The sequence below is a fragment of the Salvelinus namaycush genome, chromosome 19, assembly GCF_016432855.1.
Source record: "Salvelinus namaycush isolate Seneca chromosome 19, SaNama_1.0, whole genome shotgun sequence".
NCBI classification, from domain to species: domain Eukaryota; kingdom Metazoa; phylum Chordata; class Actinopteri; order Salmoniformes; family Salmonidae; genus Salvelinus; species Salvelinus namaycush.
The window spans coordinates 39,663,367-39,687,816 of NC_052325.1; the positions used below are offsets into that span (position 1 = coordinate 39,663,367).

The 24,450-nt window shown below is 44.7% G+C and overlaps 1 protein-coding gene across 4 annotated transcripts in view; it reads right to left on the bottom strand.

Moving 5' to 3' along the window:
* The window catches only part of LOC120064415 (protein TANC1-like), a 186,182-nt gene that overhangs the window by 30,026 nt on the left and 131,706 nt on the right, over window positions 1-24,450 (bottom strand). For all 4 annotated transcript variants that reach the window (XM_039014985.1, XM_039014984.1, XM_039014983.1 and 1 more), the window contains 5 exons: window positions 17,059-17,181; window positions 14,890-15,174; window positions 13,874-14,031; window positions 8,366-8,597; window positions 5,174-5,340 (listed from right to left, as the gene is read on the bottom strand). In XM_039014985.1, the coding sequence (XP_038870913.1) occupies window positions 5,174-5,340; window positions 8,366-8,597; window positions 13,874-14,031; window positions 14,890-15,174; window positions 17,059-17,181 (965 nt within the window). The remainder of the gene's footprint in view (window positions 1-5,173; window positions 5,341-8,365; window positions 8,598-13,873; window positions 14,032-14,889; window positions 15,175-17,058; window positions 17,182-24,450) is intronic.

Consider the following 24,450-nt stretch of genomic DNA (forward strand, 5'->3'; position numbering starts at 1 on the left):
TAAGGCACCTCAGGGGGTTGTGATATATGGCCGATATCCCACGGCTAAGGGCTGTATCCAGACACTCTGCGTTGAGTCGTGCATAAGAACAGCCCTTAGCCGTGGTATATTGGCCATATACCACACCCCATCACACCTTATTGGTTAATTATATTATAAATATTTGTTCTGCAGTACCATCACTCATACAGAAAATTCTATGTATATGTAAATGAGAAAGTGGGTAAAACAACTAGATGGTAATAGTACATGAAGTACAATTGGTGGGACTTGCTTTAACTCTTTAAACATTTTTGTGGTTGTGGTAGCAGTTTAAAAAGTAATATTTTACTATTTAAAGCAGTTACATATAATCAGAGTTAAATGTAGTAAAATAATTGGTCTGATCACCTTGATAGACCACTATATCAACCATATTACTTTGGATTGTGAGTCAGTTGGATCACAAAAATTTCTAAACTGCAGTTATTGAGTGTGAAAACAAAAAGAAGACAAAGTGATCTTCTGTCATAAAACGGGAATAAAAGGGAGGATCATGTGGACAACACTCTTAGGAAAGCAAAGCAACTCTCATTCAAGCTGTGGGTTTCAGATAAACAGATGCACGATTGACTTTTGTAAAATGTTCAGTGTAAAAGAAGTTTGATTTGAGTTGAATGATGTAATGATTAGAAAATTTTAGGCTACAATTTGGGAAGAGAAATAGGATTGTGGATCTAGTGATGACAGCTCTTTAAAAGTATTTTTATGGTTGTTGAAGAACTATGCAGAATAGGTTTGTATGCAGACCTACTGATAGCTAGCTGTTGTTCTAATAGATTAACTCTTTAGGCTAACAGTGAATACTTAAAGTACATTTCCTGAAGAAAATGTGGTGTGTTTGCTAGAATGTTTTAAACTACAGTTGAAGTCGGACGTTTATATACACCTTAGCCAAATACATTTAAACTCAGTTTTTCACAATTCCTGACATTTAATCCTAGTAAAAATCCCTGTCTTAGGTCAGTTAGGATCACCACTTTATTTTAAGAATGTGAAATGTCAGAATAATAGGAGAGAGAATTATTTATTTCAGCTTTTATTTCTTTCATCACATTCCCAGTGGGTCAGAAGTTTACATACACTCAATTAGTATTTGGTAGCATTGCCTTTAAATTGTTTAACTTGGGTCAAACATTTCAGGTAGCCTTCCACAAGCTTCCCACAATAAGTTGGGTGAATTTTGGCCCATTCCTCTTGACAGAGCTGGTGTAACTGAGTCAGGTTTGTAGGCCTCCTTGCTTGCACACGCTTTTTCAGTTCTGCCTACAAATGTTCTATAGGATTGAGGTCAGGGCTTTGTGATGGCCACTCCAATACCTTGACTTTGTTGTCCTTAAGCCATTTTGCCACAACTTTGGAAGTATGCTTGGGGTCATTGTCCATTTGGAATACCCATTTGCGACCAAGCTTTAACTTCCTGACTGATGTCTTGAGATGTTGCTTCAATATATCCACATAATTTTCCATCCTCATGATGCCATCTATTTTGTGAAGTGCACCAGACCCTCCTGCAGCAAAGCACCCCCACAACATGATGCTGCCACCCCCGTGCTTCACGGTTGGGATGGTGTTCTTCGGCTTGCAAGCCTCCTCCAAACATAATGATGGTCATTATGGCCAAACAGTTCTATTTTTGTTTCATCAGACCAGAGGACATTTCTCCAAAAAGTACGATCTTTGTCCCCATGTGCAGTTGCAAACCGTAGTCTGGCTTTTTTATGGCGGTTTTGGAGCAGTGGCTTCTTCCTTGCTGAGCGGCCTTTCAGGTTATGTTGATATAGGACTCGTTTTACTGTGGATATAGATATTTTTGTACCCGTTTCCTCCAGCGTCTTCACAAGGTCCTTTGCTGTTGTTCTGGGATTGATTTACACTTTTCGCACAAAAGTACATTCATCTCTAGGAGACAGAACATGTCTCCTTCCTGAGCGGTATGATGGCTGCGTGGTCCCATGGTGCTCATACTTGCGTACTATTGTTTGTACAGATGCACGTGGTACCTTCAGGCGTTTGGAAATTGCTCCCAAGGATGAACCAGACTTGTGGAGGTCTACAAATCTTTTTCTGAGGTCTTAGCTGATTTCTTTTGATTTTCCCATGATATTAAGCAAAGAGGCACTGAATTTGAAGGTAGGCCTAAATCCACAGGTACACCTCCAATTGACTCAAAAGATGTCAATTAGCCTATCAGAAGCTTCTGAAGCCATGACATAATTTTCTGGAATTTTCAAAGCTGTTTAAAGGCACAGTCAACTTAGTGTATGTAAACTTCTGACCCACTGGAATTGTGATACAGTGAATTATAAGTGAAATAATTTGTCTGTAAACAATTGTTGGAAAAATTACTTGTGTCATGCACAAAGTAGATGTTCTAACTGACTTGCCAAAACTATAGTTTGTTAACAAGAAATTTGTGGAGTTTTTGAAAAATGAGTTGAATGACTCAGTGTATGTAAACCTAAGTGTATGTAAACTTCCGACTTCAACTGTATGTATGCTTTTGAAATATGTTATAGAAGTGGTAGTGTCGTCGGTAGTAATGGTGGTGACTGTTTATAGTTGGAAAAAGTAGGTAGATAACAAGTTAGGATAGCTTGAACACATGAAAGATGGTTCGGTGTATATAGCTTGAACGGTTCAATAGTTACCGTTGGTAAGTTCTATTATGCAAATGTATGCTAATATATATAGTTATAGTCAATATATTTTTACAGAAAAATGCTAAATCAACTATATAATTTACACCTAAGCGTATGCCCAGAATTCTAAATTCATATTCCACAATCATATCTCTCCTCTCCTGACCACAGAAACGAGCGCAAAATTAAGAGCTAAACGGACAATCTTCTGTATCATGAGTGGATCCTCCAGCTCTTCTTATCAGCCCAAGGTCAGTAAGCACAGAGGGATAGCTGGAGCACTAAGCTATCGGCAGACACTCGCCACTGTGTTTGCTAACAAAGGCTTTGTGAACTGGGAGACTGAGCGCTGGAGACAGTAAGAGATGGGGCCATTGGGGACACTTTTAGCGGGCACGCTGTGGACACAGCCCACACTTCAATCACACTCCTCAGGGTCAGAGAAATCAATCCACCTTAATCCTGCTGCAATCTCCCTGCCTTTCTGGGTAATGCAGCCCAGAGATAACACCTTCTTCTCCGAGAGAGAGAGAGAGAGAGGGAGAGACCCGAAACGGAGGGAGAGGGAGAAGAGAGAGATAGAGAAAGGAGGAAAAAAAGAGACCAAAAACACACTGAATAATACACAGGCTGGACAAGGTGACTGTGAGCTAACACCTCACCTAAGAACACCTCACTGTTATAAGCCTGTCGGGTTAGCCATTGTGAACGACCTTCCCCTGAGATCTTGTTTACACTTTGGATGTGTGAGGATGAGGTAACACTCACCTGGCTCTAGTCTCCACTGATCCTACCTACTGCATACAGAAAGAATGGATTTATCCAAGAGCCTCCCTGGGGTTGCGAAATTACAGTAACTACCCAGGTTTTCTAGAAAATATACAGGTTTTCCAGAAAGGATTCTGGATTTTCCTGCTCATTCCCTTCCACTTCCTTAATCTTACCATCCGGGATTTCTGGAAAACCTGGGAAAGTTACCAGAATTTTGCATGTTTGAACTGCTTCCTCTGGTTGACTAATCCATCACTCTTTATACTTTATTTTTTGGGATGATGGATTAATATATTTTGACATGACATAGCCTAATCCCAACTCAACCCAGAAAGCCCAATGAACATAAACATGAGGAATCCTCTCTCTGGTCTAGCGGTTCCTAACACTAGCGGTTCCTAACACGGTACCTAATTTAAAACCTTAACCTAACTCCTAACCCTAATTGTAACCGTAACCGTAACCCAAACCCAAACCTTAAACCTAACCCCTAAGCCTAAAATAGCCTTTTTCCTTGTGGGGGCCAGCAAAATGTCCCCACTTTTCCTGAGGACTTCTGGTCCCCACAAGGATAGTAAAAACAAACACACGCACACACACACACAACGGAACAGCATAGATAGATAAATGAGTGTTGCCTGCCATGCTCCTCTGACTGCAGTGCAGTGTAACTAACTATGCATACTGACAGGTGGCGGGACCCGTGGCCAGAAAGAGCCATAGTGGCTGAGAAAGCATTCATGACTGGAGTTGGTACAGATATGGTTGTCAGTCAGCTGCCACATTATCAGACTACAGGCTACATGGCCAGCCAAGGCAATCAGCCCAGCTTTAGTCCATCAGACCTGTCAAAACCAGGCCTCATCCAATGCAAAGAAGTGAACGCCAGGGCTACGTCTCAAATGGCACCCTATTCCCTATGTAGTGCACTACTTTCGATGGTTCACACCAGCGCTGCATCTCAAAAGTAGGTCCCCGGTAGTATATAGGGAATAGGGTGCCATTTGGGACGCATCCCCAGCTCAGCTCCTCTCCTCCATTGGTAGACTTCAGTCTGTGGCTCTCATCTACGCGTCCCCTTGTTATGCAGCCGTTTCCCGGGTCACTGTTACAGCGCTACTTCTCCTACTCTCGTACCAGTACCGTTGTCAATGCACTCGACAGAAATGACACTTTGTAGAGGACAATGTATGACAAGGAAAAAACCCTTGTCAGGATCTGCCGGTGTTTGTGTCACTCAGTGAGAGAGGTATCAAATATTGATACCTACACATACCAACGGTGGTTGTAGAAGCATCTTATTCACTTGAATTCGGAAGTTCTGTCTAAGCTGTAAGCTGTGCTGAGATGGCATTTGAATTCAGTGAAGCTCCAATGGAGTGCTGTCGATTCAAGGAATTCATGAATTATACCATAGGAGATCAACACGAACACCTCTATGGAAATATTTAGAAGCTAACAATTAGGCAGAATACATAATATCCTTCTCATTAAGTAATTTGTACATGACTTGTACAATATTACGCCATCTACAGTGGGAGTAGGGTTGCAAAAATCTGGCAACGTTCCCAAAATTCCCAGCTTTACCAGGAGTCCTGGTTGGAGGATTCCGGATTTCCTGCTTATTACCTCTTGATTCCTGGGAAATTGGGGAAAGTCACTGGAATTTTGCAACCCTTCTTGTACAGTATTACATCATGTACAGTTGGAGTGTTCCTCACCAGTAGGTTGACTCGGACAGTGACCAGCAGTTTGAGCCAGGAGGGGAATTTAGAGATGATCTTAGTGATGAAGGAGGCGATGGTGTCTCCGTAGTCTGGCTTGTGGAACTCTGCCTCGTTCAGCCCGTCTATCAGGATGATGTGGTCTTCCTCGGGAATCTTCCTCTCTGAAAACACCAGAGAGGGGTCAACAGGGGTCACGGTGGAAAGAAACAAATTGAAAATTCACAAACCTTAACGGTCAAGTTGATAAATGCAAACCCTCCAGGTCAAGCCAACATGACATATTGCAGAGGAGTTTAATATAACCCTTTTTTTCTTCTTCTTTTTGGCTCATGAAATACAGACAGACATACAAGCTACTGCCAGAATATACAGTAGTATGAGAGTAAAACATTAGTTGGACACCATACTCTACAGACAACCCTGTACTGAGATACATGAGACTACTGACATCTCTCTGTACTGCTGTGCCTTGCTGTGCCATGCGTCTTCTTTTAAGAATGTTTCCTCTACTATTCTAACACATCTCCAAAGCAGCTAGCGCAGTGATGAATGAACGTGAGTGCGTCGGCAGCCGTATCCACAGTGCAGTGCGCTAAACTGCTGTGTGGTGAGACCGCAGCGAGGAAGTGCTCTACTTCACTGCAGTATCTCAGCCAGACTTTCACAGTGCTGGAAGGGCAGGGTCCTTGAGCACTTACCCCATGGCACCCTACTCCTTATATACAGTAGTGCATTACTTTTGTACAGGGTTCATAGGGGTACTGGTCAGAAGTAGTGCACTACGTACACTCTTAGAAATAAAGGTGCTATCTAGAAACGAAAAGGGTTCTTTGGCTGTCCCCATAAGAGAACCCTTTGAAGAACCCTTTTTGGTTCCAGCTAGATCTTTTTTTGGTTCCAGGTAGAACCATTTTGGGTTCCATGTAGAACCCTTTCCACAGAAGGTTCTACATGTAATCAAAAAGAGTTCTCCTATGGGGACAGCCAAAGAACCATTTTGGAACCCTTTTTTCTAAGCTTGTAGGGAATAAGATGCCATTTGGAACACAGACCCAAAAGAGTTCTCCTCCTGGGACAGGCGAAGAACTATTTTGGAACCCTTTTTGTGTAGGAAATAGGGTGCCATTTGGAACACAGACCTTTTTCTGGGGTTCCTCCTTACATTCAGCATCAACATTGATGATCAGAAACACAGAAAAATGTGGAGATCTCAACTCCTCTCCCAGTAGGAATGTCAAATCAGATGTGCACCAACCAAACCCCCTCTAAAACTTTATTCTGTAAAATAAAGTAAACCAGAAGTTTTTCTTTAGTTTTGCAAAGCCTCAAGCCTAGGGCTGGCTAAGTCCTTTCTAATATGGCTGTGCAAAGCGCCGATGCAAGTTTCTCGTTTTGACGGAGTGGACAAATCAACACGTTTTTTCTTCCTTATCAAGCCCAAGCGACCAGGCCAATCGAACAGGCCATTCATTTCAATAAGGAACGGTGGGAGTCATGAGGGGAGGCGGCATGGGGGGGAGGGCCCATCACGGTCCACCCTAACATCACAGGAGAGCTGCTGCATGCCTTGTCTGCCCACTCCTCTGCTCTGTGCCCTGCACATTGATTCCCATTCTTTTCCATCTCCATCATACAAACACTGGGTTTATCTATATTGGCTGTTTAGGCTCCTGCAATAACATATTGATTCAGCGTAGAGCACGAGCACGGGGAAACTGGTGGGTCGTGTGTGTGCGGAACGGACCATGTTGACCTTGAGATAGTTGTGTGTGTGTGTGTCTGTCTGTCTGCCTTGGAGAGATACACTATATATACAAAAGTATGTGGACACACTTTCAAATTACTGGATTCAGGCTATTTCAGCCACACCCGTTGCTGACAGGTGTATAAAAGTGAGCACACAGCCATGCAATCTCCATAGACAAACACTGGCAGTACCTTACTGAAGAACGGCCACGTCTCTCCCCGGTCAATAACCGGGGCAGCAACTGAACAACTGTTATTGTGAAGTGGAAACGTCTAAGAGCAACAACGGCTCAGCCATGAAGTGGTAGGCCACACAAGCTCACAGAACGGGACCGCCGAGTGCTGAAGCCACTGGAAGCAAGGTCAGCACAAGAACTGTTCAATGGAAGCTTCATGAAATGGGTTTCCATGGCTGAGCAGCCACACACATGCCTAAGATCACCATGCACAATACCAAGCGTCGGCTGTAGTGGTGTAAAGCTTTCCGCCATTGGACTCTGGCGCAGTGGAAACGTGTTCTCTGGAGTGATGAATCACACTTCACCATCTGGCAGTCCGACGGACAATTCAGGGTTTGACGGAAGCCAGGAGAGCGCTACCTGCCTGGATGCATAGTGCCAACTGTGAAGTTTGGAGGAGGAGGAATAATAGTCTGGTTCTGTGAGTGCTGAGCCAGGCCCAAACGCCCAACATCATTGCCCAACCTCATTAATGCTCTTATGGCTGAATGGAAGCAAGTCCCCGCAGCAACGTTCCATCATCTAGTGGTAAGCCTTCCCAGAAGAGTGGAGGCTGTTATAGCAGCAAGGGGAGGACCAACTCCATATTAATGCCCATGATGTTGGAATGAGTTGTTCGACGAACAGGTGTCCACATAGTTTTGGTCATGTTGTGTACAATATTCATAAGACGCAGGCTTTCTTAGAGACGCTGTATTCTTCTGTCATGACGACAATAACAATGTACCGCTAACCATTTAGCGTAACATCAATTAAAATCAATGCCATGTCAGAGCAAACACAGAGTGGCTACGCTAAGCAATTAACAATGTCCCTGCAGACTTTTCTCCCTCAGTACGGCCAGAGCTTAACCCATTTCAGTTCATTTGTGGAAGAAATGGAACCCTCATTTATTTCAGCTAGTGGGACGAAGTGAAAAACACAGTAAACGGTCTCTGGAGTGACCATAGGTAGCCAGTCTGCGATTTTTTACGAGACCGAAGGGCACCTTGGAACGGTCAGTATCTGTCTCTCTCTACACAGTCTAGAATGTAAATCTGAGCAAACCTGTGGTTCAGTTATTTAGAATACACTTGCTAGAAACCCTGAGCCACTGAACGCCTAGATTATAACATCGGGAGTCCTTTTGGACCATGAACCCCAGTGACAGTGAGACAGTCAGATATGAATGAACCTAGGTGTAACTAGCTTAGCATCGTACCCTTGCGGAGGTTGGCCAGAGGTTCCAGCACGCCCCTACGGAAGGCTGCCATAGGGTCCTGGACACAGGAGCGCAGACTGAGCATGCTCTGTAGATGGGGTTCCTTCAGCAGCAGTTCTCTGTAGGCGGTGAGCTGGGGTGCTCTGCATAGCAGGGCGGCGATACTGTGCACAAACTCTGGCACCAGGCAGGTGTAGGTGTTGTCAGCCTGGCAGTAGTGATACGCAACCACCTGGACAGGAGAAAAGAGAGGGAACAATTGTTTAGCAACTTTAGTGGCTTAAAATGTAAGAGACCTTTGCTGTTTTACAAAACCATACTTTAGTGTCAACTATGAGTAGCTTATATTGTTCTTGGTTTAAGTCTGTAAAAATCTGTCTGTGTGACCCCAAAGTCCTTGTGAAGCCAATAGGCTTGTTGACTACAAGGCATTTGATGCAATACAGCAGCTCGGTATAGCGACTAAGCTGTTCCTGACCTCATTCCACTGCTGCCATTATACAATCGAATTTGGAGGTTAATATACAGAAGCCAAAATGCTATTTGTTAGTCTGAAACCAAAGCTGGGACTTGAAGGCATGTCCTTCAGACGCAACCCTTACGAAAAAAGATTACAGTCAGACTGCAGTTTAACTGTACTACAATGCAGTATAACTGCAGTTAAAGTGCAGTCTAACTGTAGTATGCCGCAAATACTTCTTCCAAAATAACACAGTTTGTTTATTACAGTCATTTTTCAGTGTAACTGCAGTTACAGTGCAGTATAACTGCAGTTCAACTGCAGTACACTGCAGTTATTCTGGAATTACTTCGTCCAAAATACCACAGTCGACTTCAGTTACTACACTTTTACTGCCGTTTCAAAACGGCAATCTTTTTTTGTAAGGGATGTAATTGGCCGACTCTAAACCAGACACACATAACCCACTCTAACCCACCTAAGCAGGGCATATTCAATAGGGACAAAACAGAAGGCAACGGGCCAAAACAGGGCAAGCCTACTTGAATTGTCCAACAATAAACGTTTGTTTTCTTTTTCGGAAGCAAAATGTTTTGCTACGCTGTGAGCTAATGAATAGGACCCAGGTGTCATCCCCTACTCAGATAGAGGGTCTGATGATCAACAGGCTGAAGCAAAGCTCAACAACCTCCGCTAAACTCCCCAAAACACTGGGCCCTAGGAGCTCCATGTGCTGCCTGTGCCTTGTGCTGAACAGGTTCTGCTGTGCTCACGGACACGGACATCTGATTTGGACAGGGGGCGGTGGGACCCTGGGGATCTGTGGCTCTTTCTCTGTGTCCTAATTACAGTCAAACCTGGAGGAGCTGACACACTTTACAGGTACAGCAGGACAGGAGGAGCAGGTGACTGGCTAGTTACTACCGCACCTTAGCTCACCACATAGCAATCCTACCTCTGCATGGGTCTATTGCAGAAAGGAACTGCAGCCCTGCAGTCTGTCCCCAGGCAGGCACAATGACGTAGACGTCCCCGAGAGGTCAGAGAAACAGTTCGCCCAGAACACCAGTCTCAGAACCGCAGATTCACATTCATCAACAGATGAGAAATAGATTCTAAATATGTCCACGCAAATGTCTTAGACCTGACCGTCGAGTAAATCATGCCATTGTGTCATTTGCAATGGGAGAAATATAACACTAGCCAAACTATAAATCAAGGATAAGCACTTTAGCTGTAGCAAAGTAGTGCGCTAAAACCCAGGATGATCTCTGTCACTTAGTTCCAAATGGCAGAGGAAGTTGGCACACGATTGTAGCCCAGGACGAGGGAAAGAGGCCCTTGAGGCGCTGGCCTGGTCGCTGCCATTACGGCTGTTGCCTTCATCATTTCCAATGATGTATTATTGAATCGTCTGCTTGATAGCGTTTTTTCCTGTTTGGACAGACTAGGTTACTAGGGATGGCTTTGTCCAACACCAACTCAGGGGGGAGGGGCATTTTTTCACTGGGCATAATAATAAAGAGGCCGAAGCGCCGACCATTGCCAAAGTACTGCTACCATCTCTACTGACAAGACAGTCCCCAAAACGAACCTCGAGAGGTGGTCTGAGTTTGGTTCACTTGAATTCCACGGTTCGTTTCCCTTTTTTATGGCAATGTGAACACAAAGCTCCCCAGGTTCGCCTGTCATTATTTCCGCACCACACACTAGACTACTGCAACACCGTTTCCCCTGCCATAAACCCTCTCATTGGTGCCACAAAACAGAGAAGATGATTGGATATTGATTAGCGATTGTCAAGAATGCACATCAATTACAAAATATGTGTTTTAGTTTTTAGCTCAGATTATTTGTTTGCAATATGTGATTCATAGGCGAAGAGAGCTTCATCAGCTGTTTTTTCAATTGTGGGGTTTGAGTAGAGTGTGAAGACAACAACATATTTGGTGAGAATCACAGCATATGGTACAAAATCCCTTCAACCTCTTAAAGGTGGAGATAATTATAGCAGTAATTACAGAATGATTTCATCTGCAGTTATTCTTCTGCTTTTTATTCTGTTACCAATCTTATTTACATGTTAATAAAGTTCAGAGTTCATTTTAAAGAGGACTGAGATCGGTTCTTTTAAAGAGTTGAATACGTGAAAACACTGAGACAATGAAGTGAAACGAGAGGCTACGACAAATCCTTTTGGAACAATAGAGAGCTGTATCGGAGAGAGAACCTAGCCTCGCTATCCATATAGCGTGCGGCTGTGAGAAAGACAATGCTGTTAAGACACTGGGCGAGCGGTGTTGTGTTCTGAAAAGACACAGATGTAAGCAGATGTCCATTGTCGGGGATGGATCAGAAGGAAAGAGAGGACAGCAGCTTGCTAATCAGAAACGGTTTCACTGTACAGCTACTCTGACAGGGAGGATTCAGGAACAGTGAGGTACAATGTCTCCCAGGTGTGGACCATATTCCACCTTATGCAGGCCACTCTACCTCATCAAAGAGACATGAACATCTGGTGTTTGTCACATCTTTCCAGGTGATTCTCCGCAGTACAACTGAACGTTTCCAGAGTCGTAACTGAATGTCATTCATTTCAAATTCAGGGACAAAACCTTCAAGTGTGATTGTGCTCATATAAGTGAATCAAGCGATACCGGTGCCTTATTGCAACTGCAAAAGCCTACCAAATACTGTACTTTGCAGACGCATAAGTGAGTGCCCTGGATAACAGGGTGACTTTGAAGAGAGGCATCTCCTTTTTATTTAGCCGTGATGACTGAAGACGCAGCGTGGCGCGGCAGTAACTACACCACAGGTAGAGAACCCCTTTGAGAGTTAACATTGAAAGCAGTTTAGTGCATAACTGGCATGAGAGATTCACAGAGTTGAAATACGTTCAGATGTGCTTCAGTGGCGCGTGGCTCGTAGAGGTTGCCAGGCACATGTACTCTCGATGGCGATGACTTGCTGTTGTCATCTCACGGCGATACTATCCCATGTTAGTGCAGCACTGATCCGATCCATCCAGGGCAGAAGTGGAAGGTCATTATGATGTCGAGGGATGTTTAAAACACGTGTTGTTGAAATAACTTCACAGTCATAACATGGAGAAAGAAAGCAGGCCCCTCTGACACTATTTTCTATAAGACTTCAGAACCCTTTATATGATTTAACAGCGTTAGGGACAAGGGTGAATGAAATGCCTTGGAATGTTTCAGTCATGCTTGCGTTCAATAATGTTTCAACTCGAACTGGCTAGCTACTGTCCTCGTTTGTTGCGATTGAACGGCAAAGACACACCCAAGAAACACCCACATCAAACCACACCCCAAGACAAATCTCGTTTCCCTTCTAGCATTTCTTAATGAGCATTGATGAAAAACAAGGCCAAATCAGGAAGTGCAGTCACCCATTAAGTATTTCTAAAAGTCCCACAGTAATGTTTGCAAATGGCATGCTAAGCTGCAAGCTGGATAGTGGCGCAGCTTTCTTCTCACAGACGGAAGGGAATAAATATGAGGCTATAAAATAATATGCGAAATAACAGATGGATATTTAAAAAGCTGTGGGAAGGGGAACTGTGAATTGGAACAATTAGGTGGTGAATATATAAGCTGTAATCACGCTTTAAACTCAGCAGGGTACCTCAGAGGCAATTTATACCTGAGCAGATCCACTTTGTTAGGCTACTATGTGTAAATGGATGGTGATACTGAAAACACTGTTCATATTTTAACCGTAAAGGATAGGCTCCTTATTGAACTACACACAAATAACAACAAGTTGCATAGCCAAGCCATAATATACATACATTATGGTGGAATAAATAAACCCATAAATAAGCCATTCTGCATTGACAGTCAGCTCAGATTGTAGGAAGCTGCTATCTCCATGTTGTGAACTGTGAGCCACAGCCTTCCGATTTGGGCAATTTACCATACCTGACGTCTTTTTGACCACACTGCTAACATGTTGCCCTGGCAACACCGATGTTGTCTGTGTCCCAAATGGCACCCTATTCCCTTTATAGTGCACTACTTTTGACCTATATTGGGAATAGGACGCATTTTGGGACGTAGCCAGAGTCGAGTCCTAGGGGAGTCTGGCCCGACACATCATGTGCCTCTCTCTGTGAACGACAGAAGAGTGTCCCAGGCAACCACAACATGTTAAGGACACACAGTGAGCTTCTCACTCTCTCCCTCTCCATTGTCTTGGAACCGCCAAGCTGACAGCTGGGCCTGAGCGACTACACGTTGGATATGATGTCCATTCGATGAGGGAGAGTTAAGAGGAATGGTTATTTAACTAAGCCCAGGGCTCGCTGCAAATCAAACTGGCCCGTGATGTGAGAATTTATTTAACGGGGACTCTGTGATTGTCTTTCATAAACATCCAGGACCCCAGGGACATTTTTATTATTCACTCGCTTCATATAAAAATAAATGAATGTAAACAAACATAAATCAATTGAGTGCCGCATGCAGCATTATGTTTTTGGTTAAAACCCTAATAAAGACTAACGGAAACACAGCCTGGACATGAAAGGACGAGAGTCAGAGAGGCCCCAACAGCCTCCCTCCCTAAACCTCAGGTGGTGGATTGAGGGATGAAATGAAGGACAGGGGAAGTAGACTGAGAGAGAAGGGAATACTTGCCTCTGCAGTACTTCATTAGTGAAAGTGAATGGGAGCTCTTGGGACCTTGGACACTCATCAAATTCTTGCTATTCTGAGCACAAAGATACACTTCACAGTAGCAAAATGTCTTCCTTGAACCTGACCGGTGAAATGAGACAATGCTCAAAAGTCGTCATGTGTAATAAACACATTTCCATGCCAACAAAAGACCAACTTAAAAAAAAACTAGAAGTTCCCTTCTAATCTCAAAGGGAGTGTCACAAATAGCACCTTATTCTCTATATAGTGTTACTTTTGACCAGAGCTCTCTCTGTGATTTGGGACACTGACAAAGTCACAACAACAACATTCCCAAAGGTTGGGTTGGGATATGAGCTGTGATCTGGCCAGGTGAACTTCCAGTACCTTGGTGGCCAGTCGTTTGACGGCCTCCTCCTTGCGTCTCTGGATCTCTGGGGTGCCGGGACAGCTGTTGTTCCTCAGGGTGTTGGTGGCGCTGGGGGGCGGGGTGGGCTGGGGCGGCTGGCTGAGGGGGAGGTCTGTGCTCTGGGTGTCACCACCACCTGGAAGGAAGAGAGAGGGAATCAGGGGCCATCAACAGGAAGACTCACTGTGAAGACTCTACTGCTGGTTCAGGTGCAACCATGGTCGCATCCCAAATGACAACCTATTCCATTTGTAGTGCACTACTTTTGACCAGCGCCATAGGGCTCCCGTAAAAAGTAGTGCACTACGTATATATTGAATTGAGTGCTATTTGGGACGCAACCCAATACTTGTCATTGTTTGACAAATCAATAAATTTCTGATTCTCACAATGATTATATATTCTCATTTGTACAGAATAACCTTGCGGGAATGTGTGGAAGATTTACACGTAGCATACAGTGTTAGAACGTCAAAACTCGTGATAGCATTTCAACGACATCAGTGCAACCAAGGCTGTGCCCTTCTTGTGTTCAGAAACATACAGTAGTCTACACCAACGATAGTTACTTCCTGTCAGAAGAGCTCCTGAACATTTGATAGAGGAAGATCCTCTGTCACTACTATACATGTTGATGGATTTAACCGCACATTAACCGCACATAATCTCCTTATAGACCACCCAAAAAATAACGGTTCTAACGTCAAGGCAGCGTGTGACTGTGGATGCATCCCACATGGCACCCTATTCCCTATATAGTGCACTACTTTTGACCAGAGCCCTATAGGGTGCCATGAGGGATGTATACTGTGACTGGATGACGTGCCTGAAATCCTGTTGTCCTTGCCAACACTACCACTTTATTCTCATGTTAGGGTCACACCCTATTCCCTATATAGTGCACTATCTTAGACCAGGGCATATAGGGGTCTATTAAAAAGTTGTGCACTATATAGGGGTGCCATTTGGGATGTAACTAGGGGTTACTTCGTACTTTTGGGTGATGCGCTGGGGCTGTTGGAGGCGATCTGCCGCATGCGGCCGCCATGACAGCTGAGCGCCACCAGCCGGGAGATGACAGCCGTCTTGCCGAAGCCCACATTGCCTATGACCACGGCGCCGCGGCTCTCTCCGGCCTCACCGTCGCCCTTCAGCATGTCCTCTAGCTGCTGGAAGAGCCAATCGCGGCCCACGAACACTGAGTCTGTGGTGATGCTGGGCACCTCGAACAGCAGCGGCTTGAGCATGATGTCCACCGGCTTGTAGGGAGCAAAGCGGGCTGGAGGAAACCAAATAAAACAGACAAACATTTATTCAGTGAGGGTTCATAAGAAAATAGTTCATATATAATGCATGGTACATTTACACAGGTGATGAAAAGCAGCTAGGCTAAAAAGTAAAGAGACAGGTTTCTGGTGTAAAGACAAGCCTTGAAACTGTTTTTGGCACTGATTAGGGAACGTCTCTACATGAAACACTGTTTACACCTGCGCTGTTGACCATACCTTTTCATCTGTTTCCTCTGAAAGCCAGCGCTCAGCCAAAATGATGTAATATGAAGCAATGTTCAACATTTCTGTAGATTGCGAAACTGACACTCACGCTCAGAATGTGGAGCCCGAGCCCTAGCACCATCGACGATAATCAATATATATTTTCTCCTGGAATTTCCTCTGAACCGTCTTTGTTGTGTCTCACTCTCACACCATTTGAGGAATATAAATATCCCTGGCTCTGACATGTCAGTTAATCAGAACCACAAAACACTGTCTGTCTGTCTGTCTAGAGCGGTCGTAGTCTGATAAGTGCTGCATGTCAGCCAGGCGATAAACACCTGCTGCAGGCCAAACATTCTTCTCAGGGCTGTTGAGGGGGAGGAGGGGAGATGCCTGGGCTGCAGTCAGTGTCCACCACACAGCTAGAGAAAAAGAGTGGGCTATTTTTTCTCTGCAGCCCCCCCCCCCCGGCTCTCTCTTCATCATTGCCATCTCTATCTCTCTCTACCATCTCTCTCTCTCTCTCTCTCTATTCCTCTCTCAGTCTGAGCTATGTACAGCTAGCTCCATTGGCTTGGCCAATTTGTGAGTGATCTTCAACAGGGCAGCTAACTTCAGCGCCGATTATTTCTCTGCCCCGCACACACACCTCGGCTGCATGAGAGAGAAACATCAGTACTAGCCGCAGTACCTGACCACAGCCAGTCCCCTCTGTCTACTGAGCGATGTACTCTGAGAATAGAGGTTTAGTTGGAGAAGTTACTCAACTTCATTCAAACAGCCATTGGCAATCATGTAGGCGGATGGCAAAGGTTTGCAATTTATTTTCTTTTTTTCCATTAGACTGCTTAAAGTGTCTGGAAAGCCAAACACATAATGTTCATAAATGTGGACTGTTGCACAACTTTCTGTCCATGGGGACATTTTACATAATACTAACAACTCTATACTGACAGCGGCAGTGAAAACAGAAGGGTTTTTAAAAGAGGGTTAAATAGTTTTGCGAGCATTTAATGATGTAATATTACATTATTCATGGCGTGATCAAATATTAACTCTGTGGTATTTCAGCCAAGACTGGGATTTATACTAGGATAATATAAAAGAGTAATGTGCACGGTGCCAACGGAATAGCTGCTGTTTGAATAGCTGCTCTAAGGACAGGCCTAGTCGTTGAAAGGATATTGTGGGTGTACCATTATGTTGTAGCCATTAGGAAACACAGGATATGCTTTTCTGTGTTCTATGGAATAGGTTTACATTTTCCCCTATGTTTCATTTATACGTTTGGTGTGCACTACAGTGGCCCTTGTTCTATGTTCTTAGTAGCTAGTTACTGTACCCTATTCCCTATGTCGTGCACTACAAAGGGCCCTGGTCAAAAGTTATGAACTATTTATTTTACTAGGCAAGTCAGTTAAGAACAAATTCTTATTTTCAATCACAGCCTAGGAACAGTGGGTTAACTGCCTTGTTCAGGGGCAGAACGACAGAGTTTTACCCTGTCAGCTCGGGGATTTGATCTTGCAACCTTTTCGGTTACTAGTCTGACGCTCTAACCACTAAGCTATCTGCCGCCCCAAACTATATAGGGAATAAGGTGCGATTTGGGATGCAGCATTGGTGTACAGTGCCCATGCTGTTAGAGTGGTAGTTATGAAGCATACCTTTAGAATCCTGTGGTGCCCTCCCACCTGTGTTATGCCAGGGCAGCCGAATGGACGTCCGCAGAGGAGTATTACGTTGTTCATCAAGATAGCTCAGGTCTTCCAGCTTGGTCGAACTGGTGGCTGCAGAGAAAGAGAGAGAAAACGATGAGATAATGTGTGGGATATGAAAAAGACAACGAGCCTTCATGATTGGACAAAATCAGACAAATGGCCATGAACAGTTCCTGGATCACAAGCTAAAACCAATCATGGAAAACATGTCACTGGGGAAATCCAGGGCTTGTCCTTAATACGCTGAGAGAGAAAAGAGGAGTAGGACATGTATCAGATGGGAGACACAGATCCAGGCCGACATCTCGATGGCAGGATTTCAGGCAGAGGAAAGGGAACGGTGGACCCTGGCATTGACAGTTCCCTGGAGGTGGTGTGGATTGGGCATTGGGCAGCCAGGTAAAGTACAGCTGACAGGAGAGAAGAGGAGAGGAGCAACCATCCCCTATCCCCCCTAAAATCCCCCATCCCCCCTGCCTGATCCAACCTGACAGCTCTCTCTGAAGACCTCTCCTTCAGAGAGAGGAGAGGTCTGTCCCCATTGACACTCCTGTGTGCTGGAGTACAAACAGAGCTAGTAACAACCTAAACACAACCAGTATCCTTCCCAAATGGCACCATATTCCATGTGAAGTGCACTATTTTTTACCAGGGCCCTGGTCAAAAGGAGTGCACTTACATAGGGAATGGAGAAACAGCCCTGATACGAACGTCAGGGAGGACTGCACACAGCGCCAACAGACACATTTACTAACTAAAGTCAGCCTTACTACAGGGATTACTGCCTGACAACATACAGTAGGCTACAGCAACAACATTACAGAGAGAACTCACAGACAGCACCTAGACCCAGAGAACATGCGTCATGAAGGAAGAATGACTACAAACAATACCTGTCATGATCAGAACTAGAAGTGATAACAAACACTAGCAGTTTGCTGTACAGAACTCGTCCTCCATCTCTACCTACCATCCTCGGTCTATGAAACCCACACACGGGGACAGACAACGTGAAACAAGGTCTCGGGTGTTCCAGGCAACAATGAAATCACCATGGAGACCTGGCTATCCTCAAGCCGGTGTCCTGTTTAACCCCTAAAAGTCTAAGCCTAACATATAGAATTGTTTTAAGATGGCCATACCATGGATCATTTAGCTATTCGATTGAGAATTTTAGGACCCCTGTAGGTATCAAAAAGATAAAATATTGTATTTGGCCTTTACTACTATAGCTCAAAGAAACGCATTGAGTAACACATTCTTAAATGGCAAAACAGACACACAAAAAATGTATCATAAGGAATAAGGTTTTGAAGTGTCTGTCCTATATCTAAGAGATAAGAAAGCGCAGGAAATATATGTATTTTTTTGCACAAAACTACCATAATTCCATGTTACCGGGTTACCATCAGACGGTCCAATGACACTTGTGGGGGTCGTAGAGCAAAACAGAGAACAACATTGTGTCTGTGAGTCTCATCTTTCCATAGAGTGGTCATATTAGTTAGTAGGCCAAACCGTTCGGACGCTACAGACAAAGTAGCTCTGCCACTTCCACCGCAGGTGCGAAGGGCCGACATTGGCAGATGCGGTGGATTGAGATGCAGCCCATGCATAAAAATCCAGGTATCTCTAGCTTAAACAGACGGATTTGGTCTTTAATCATGTTAATTAGATTGACGCACAGGTGTTGTCTGGGATTTGAACAACAACTCCATCACCCTGCCACTTTTTTGGTAAACAGCTAAATGGATGTACCAATTCAAGATTGTGCCTTCAACAGGAAAAATCAAAGCCCTTCTCTCTCACTCTCTACTCCATAAGCGTCAGCTGAGCCGGGAGGACAGACAGGACAGTGAGGGACTCTCCTCCCCAACTTCCTCTGAGGAATGTTCTCCTAATTAGAGAGCCAGCTGGTGACAACAGAGCAGGCAAGGCAGCATGCATCAATAGAAACATTTATGTAAAAAAGACCTCATTGTCAGTCTACCCAACTATCAACCTGTTGATGTGAATTTCATTTCGGCCACGAAATTAGAATAAATAAATGCTATACTCTAATTCAACATGAGAGATCACTTGCCAAAATGTTAAACCGCTCGTTGCTCTCGAGTTCAATTCTCACAACTGCCAACCTGCTGGTGCTGGGCAGTGGGTCCCCCTGGTATCACCACACTAGAAGCTGAAGTAGCTACTTACAGTCAGTCAGCGGCAGCAGAGCCAGAGAGTTGGGCAGGACAGAAGCAGGTATTTAAAAACACTCCTCCTCATTCCCGGCAGGTAGTAGGCAGGCAGGCTGAGAGGCAGGCAGGCAGGGCGGAGGCCCTTTGTGGAAAAGCTCCACAGAATTATTCTCCCCAGTGGGCTGGATGCTCATCAGCGTCCCCAAGTGAATCTTCTGCCCCAGCGCTCCCATCCATGTCCAGGCACACTGGCTGCATTCAACTGGTGACTGCGCTTGGCAGTCCACAAGCACCGCTTTCTCTCCCTCTCCCCCTCTCACAGCATCCACAGCATTAGCAGCGCTCCGCGCAAAATGAATGCGGGTGCTTTACGAGATTGTCCCCCCCACCCACATGGATTTTTGGCAAGCGGAGGAGGAAAAGAGGGTGAATAAAGCAGGGGATAAATGAAAGGTGGGAAAACAGTGAGAGCTGCTCCCCTCCAACGTGGCGGATTACAGTTTGCATCGGGCAGCCGGACTCGCAGAGGAATTAATCAATGATCCTCCCTGTTCTGCTTTCACAGAGAGAGAGAAAGGAAGAGGGGGGTGAGGTGTGTGGAGAGAGAGCAAGCGATAGAGACAGAGAGAGAGAGAAAGGAAAGAGAGAGAGCGGAGAGCAGGGCACAGGAGGAGAGCAGGAAGGGGGTAGTGACAAGCCGAGAGGGAGAATGATGTAAGGGAGAGAGGAGTGAGAGACGGCAGGAGGGAGGGGGACAGGAGAAGAGATGGAGGGAGGGAGAGAGGGGAGTGAAGTCCGTGCGGCGTTCCAGCTCTAGCGCATCAGTCATGCCCCCTGCTGACATTAGTGGACTGCAGTGAGATCCTTCTCTCTCTCTCCCTTCTCTACCTCTCTCTCTTCCCCCACTCTCTACCATACTAGGCCCATTTAATATCGGTATCCCTGTATAATCTGCCAAAGCCATAATAAAGATATTTTGAAGCAGACATATACCGTTTTGTTAGTGCTAAAACCAAAGAAGGTCATTCACGAGCCAGTGTAACTTGTTTCAGAGTGGTGATAGGGATGTCTCGCAGATGCACTGAGCCATTACATGCTCTTTGATTTTCACCTGTAACAGAGCTCCTCGCAGCCGGCACCATTTCCCTCAACACAAAACTGGAAATCCTCTCTAGTTTAAAAGAAGAATACTTCTGCTCTGAAGTCCTCTTCCTTGTTTTCCACATATGTTTCAAGCCCCAACTCTCGCTCCCTGCTTCTCGTTCTCCCTCTCATTCTCTCTCTCGCCCTCAATCTGCGTTAACCTCTCTGTTTCTCTCCTCTTCCTTTTCCGACAGCAGATCCTTCCTGGTTGATGTCATAGCGTGTATGAGTATGATACCTTGAGGTCTGTGTGTCGGGAGGAGCTTTGAAGCTCCACAGATGTGTCAGGATGTGTCCATTCTGATGAAAACGGTCTGCCCTTTACATCCCTCAGTTCTCTGTCTCCTGGGTTGGAGCAGGAGGGGGGCTGAGCTGAACTGTTCTGCTGCTGGGAGTGTCACTTTGCCTGCACCCGTGCACCAGCCCCCAGTACTTGCTATTTCCCAAATGGCAACCCTGTTCTCAAAAGTAGTGCACTATTTAGGGAACAGGGTGCCACAGGGGTCTTTTCAAAAGTAGTGCACTATATAGGGGGGAATAGGGTGCCAATTGGGACGCGACCCATTGTTATTTAGTGGGCTCTTGTATAGGCTTAATGCCTCCAGAAGACTTCTGGCATCTCCCAGACTGCCACCTCAAATCCCTCTCTGACCCGCCACGCAAATAGGCCCAGAGCTGGAATTGAGTAAGTGGAAAATGGAATAGAAGTGTCTTACACAAAGGTTTTGACGCGTAACCAAGTAAACAGATTACGTTTGATTCCTCGCTGGTTGTCGATGGCTGGCGAGCAATTTGCTTGTTGGTTCATAATACAGACGAAAAAACAAGAATATGAAAAAAAAAGATGAGAACGCAACATCTTGCATAACACATGATTTTCTCTGTTATTTTGTTAGCAAACATGAACCCTTTTATTTATCACACTAAGACATGAAGGAATATACGAGGAGTACGTTGCTCCACTAGTGGGCACCGACTGTGCTTTGATCTAACCTGTTAGTGTGGCACAGGGAGCACACACTGCAGACCACATAGCAGAATATAGAAGAGCTGTAAAGCAGACCAGAGCACAACATCTTCACTGGAGCCCTGCAGTACAGTACCTGCATTCCCCACAATGCTGGCCAAGCAATACAGGCAAACTACATATATGTACGGACTCAACTCAATATCAATGCTATAAGAAATCATTAACAATCACAGAAATAAAATGGAGGAAAATGAGGATCAGGATTTGTATTTTATTTGAACCTTTATTTAACTAGGCAAGTCAGTTAAGAACAAATTCTTATTTAGAATGACGGCCTATGGGACTTTCAATCACAGTCGGTTGTGATACAGCGTGGATTCAAACCAGGGTGTCTGTAGTGACACCTCCAGCACTGAGATGCAGTACCTTAGACCACTGCACCACTCAGGAGCCCAGGATATATCAGACATATTCCTGACATGTAGTACAGTCAGTTCTAGCTAATTCAATTCAGGGTGGAACCGAGCCAAACTGAGCCAGTCAATGTCTAGATATGGTCGGAGGTGACAACATGGACTCCATGTGAACCCTCAACATTAGAGAAGAAGTGAGAGGAGGAGTATTCAGGGAACAGTGAGACTCCACATACACACTCTCAATCAGCGAACGGGAAACTTGACAATATAAGCATACCAATGAATCATCTCATAAAATCCATACGCGAGCAGACAAAACATAAAAGCAGATAAAAGCAGTTAAGCCTGCTCTAATTTATCACCACATACACCAGTGGTTAAAACACAAAACTTTATGATTTGATGTAATGACTCTATAACATAAGCAAACCTGCGGAACATCTGGGGACCACTGAGAGATGACATCAGTCGAAGAGATGGGACACAGCTGTGTGACCTCTAGTCATCAGTTCTGTGGGCCCCAGGAACCTTAAAGGAAAACTCCACCCAAAATCTACATTATCGTTTGGTGTTTGTTTCATTAGTCCCTTGTTGACATAGTCCCAAAATGTTTTGCATTGTCAGCAATCAAGTTTTCAAGATACGTTTCTTTCAAAATACAGAAATACAGCCGGTATGATGCATTTTGTAATTTTCCTTTAAGGTATTCTCCAATGCATAAGGATCCATGGTAACAAGATGCTGGAACAATGGCCGTCAATGATGCCCACTTCTGCTCAGGGGGGCAGGGCAGCTAGGCAGCGGACATCTGCCAGGCACAATGGACCAATCACCTAGACTCAGCAAGACACCCTAACACAAAGGAATTCTGAGTAGGGCAGCAGACTGGCACCTGGCACACGACTGTGAACCACAATGGTACAAATGCCTGCCTGGGCAATGCCAAAGCAATACACCACTCAACCTGTGCCAAGGTGGAGTGGAGTGCCTCCTGGGTATATGCTATGGCCAATACATTCCACAGCCAGCCACCTTAATGCCATTTCATTGTCTGGAGAAATCTCCACCAGCGGTTCATCAGGAGGTCTCGGGACCATGGATTTCCTGTGGCCAGTCTTAATGTAGCCTTTGACTCCCTAAGCCACACTGAATGTCTTATTAATTGATGACTGGAAATAGTATTCTTTAATATTTGAGAGTAACAAAGAATGTAGAAGGCTTTGAGCTGAATTCTTGTCCCGAAATGCCCCGAATCTGCACTGGATGAATGAGACATCTGCCTTAACATACCATGGCTTTGTGAAATTGGACTTCAGCCAAATCTTAAGAGTTGACAATATAGAGCCAAGACTTCTACTCTGTATACTCACTAGGGCTGGGTATTGCTGGATACGACAGTATCACGATACTTACGTGCGGATTCCATATGTATTGTGATTCTCACGATTCTATATGTATTGCGATTTGATCCTGCGATTATATTGCAGTTATTTTGATGTTCCAAACATACTGCTCACTATACAGTATGTCTGCTGCAGAGAGACAAGAGAGCCATAACAAAAACCTGTTTTGATCAGTCATAGAAATAAACGTACTGAAAACATGTTGGCTCACTATTTAAAAAGAAGATGGAGAACAAACTATAGGGTGAAAAATACCGGAGTTTTGGCAAAGATACAGCCGACTAGCGCTAGCTAACGCTACCTAGCCATATATAATATTGTCTAAAATAGTAATTTTTTCCCACATCACTTATCCCCACACATCAGAAAGGGGTATCAGAGGGTAGAAGATCTCTTACAGCTTCAGAGACCCTACCGTCCTCCCTCCCTCCATTCCTTTCATTCCTCACACTCACACTTCCTCACACACTGGGGTGTGGGTTGGGCTAGGAGAGAGCCATCTCTGAGGAAGCTCCTCTAGGAACCACTGCCTGTCTGTCTGGATGGAATGACTAATGTGACCATCATCTCAAAATTTCTTCACTGCGTACTGGTTCGTGAGAGTCACACCTTTCCATATTAGTGTGTAGCCCAAACTGTTCGGACGCTACAGATGATTTTGTGAGAAGACCGATTTCGGGATGTCTCATGGTGTGACAAACACCACTCTAGCTCTGTCACCTTTCACCACAGATGCGGAAGTGCGCATCGGTGGATGCGGTGGATTGAGACGAGAGGTCGACCGAATGGCCGATTAATTAGGGGCGATTTCAAGTTTTCATAACAATCGGAAATCGGTATTTTTGAACCCCTTTTTTTTTACACCTTTATTTAATCTTTATTTAACTAGGCAAGTCAGTTAAGAACACATTCTTATTTTCAATGACGGCCTAGGAACGGTGGGTTAACTGCCTCGTTCAGGGGCAGAACGACAGATTTTTACCTTGTCAGCTCGGGGGATTCAATCTTGCAACCTTACAGTTAACTAGTCCAAGGCTCTAACCACCTGATTACATTGCACTCCACGAGGAGCCTGCCTGTTACGCGAATGCAGTAGAAGCCAAGGTAAGTTGCTAGCTAGCATTAAACTTATATTATAAAAAACAAACAATCAATCAATCATAATCACTAGTTAACTACACATGGTTGATGATATTACTAGTTTATCTAGCGTGTCCTGCGTT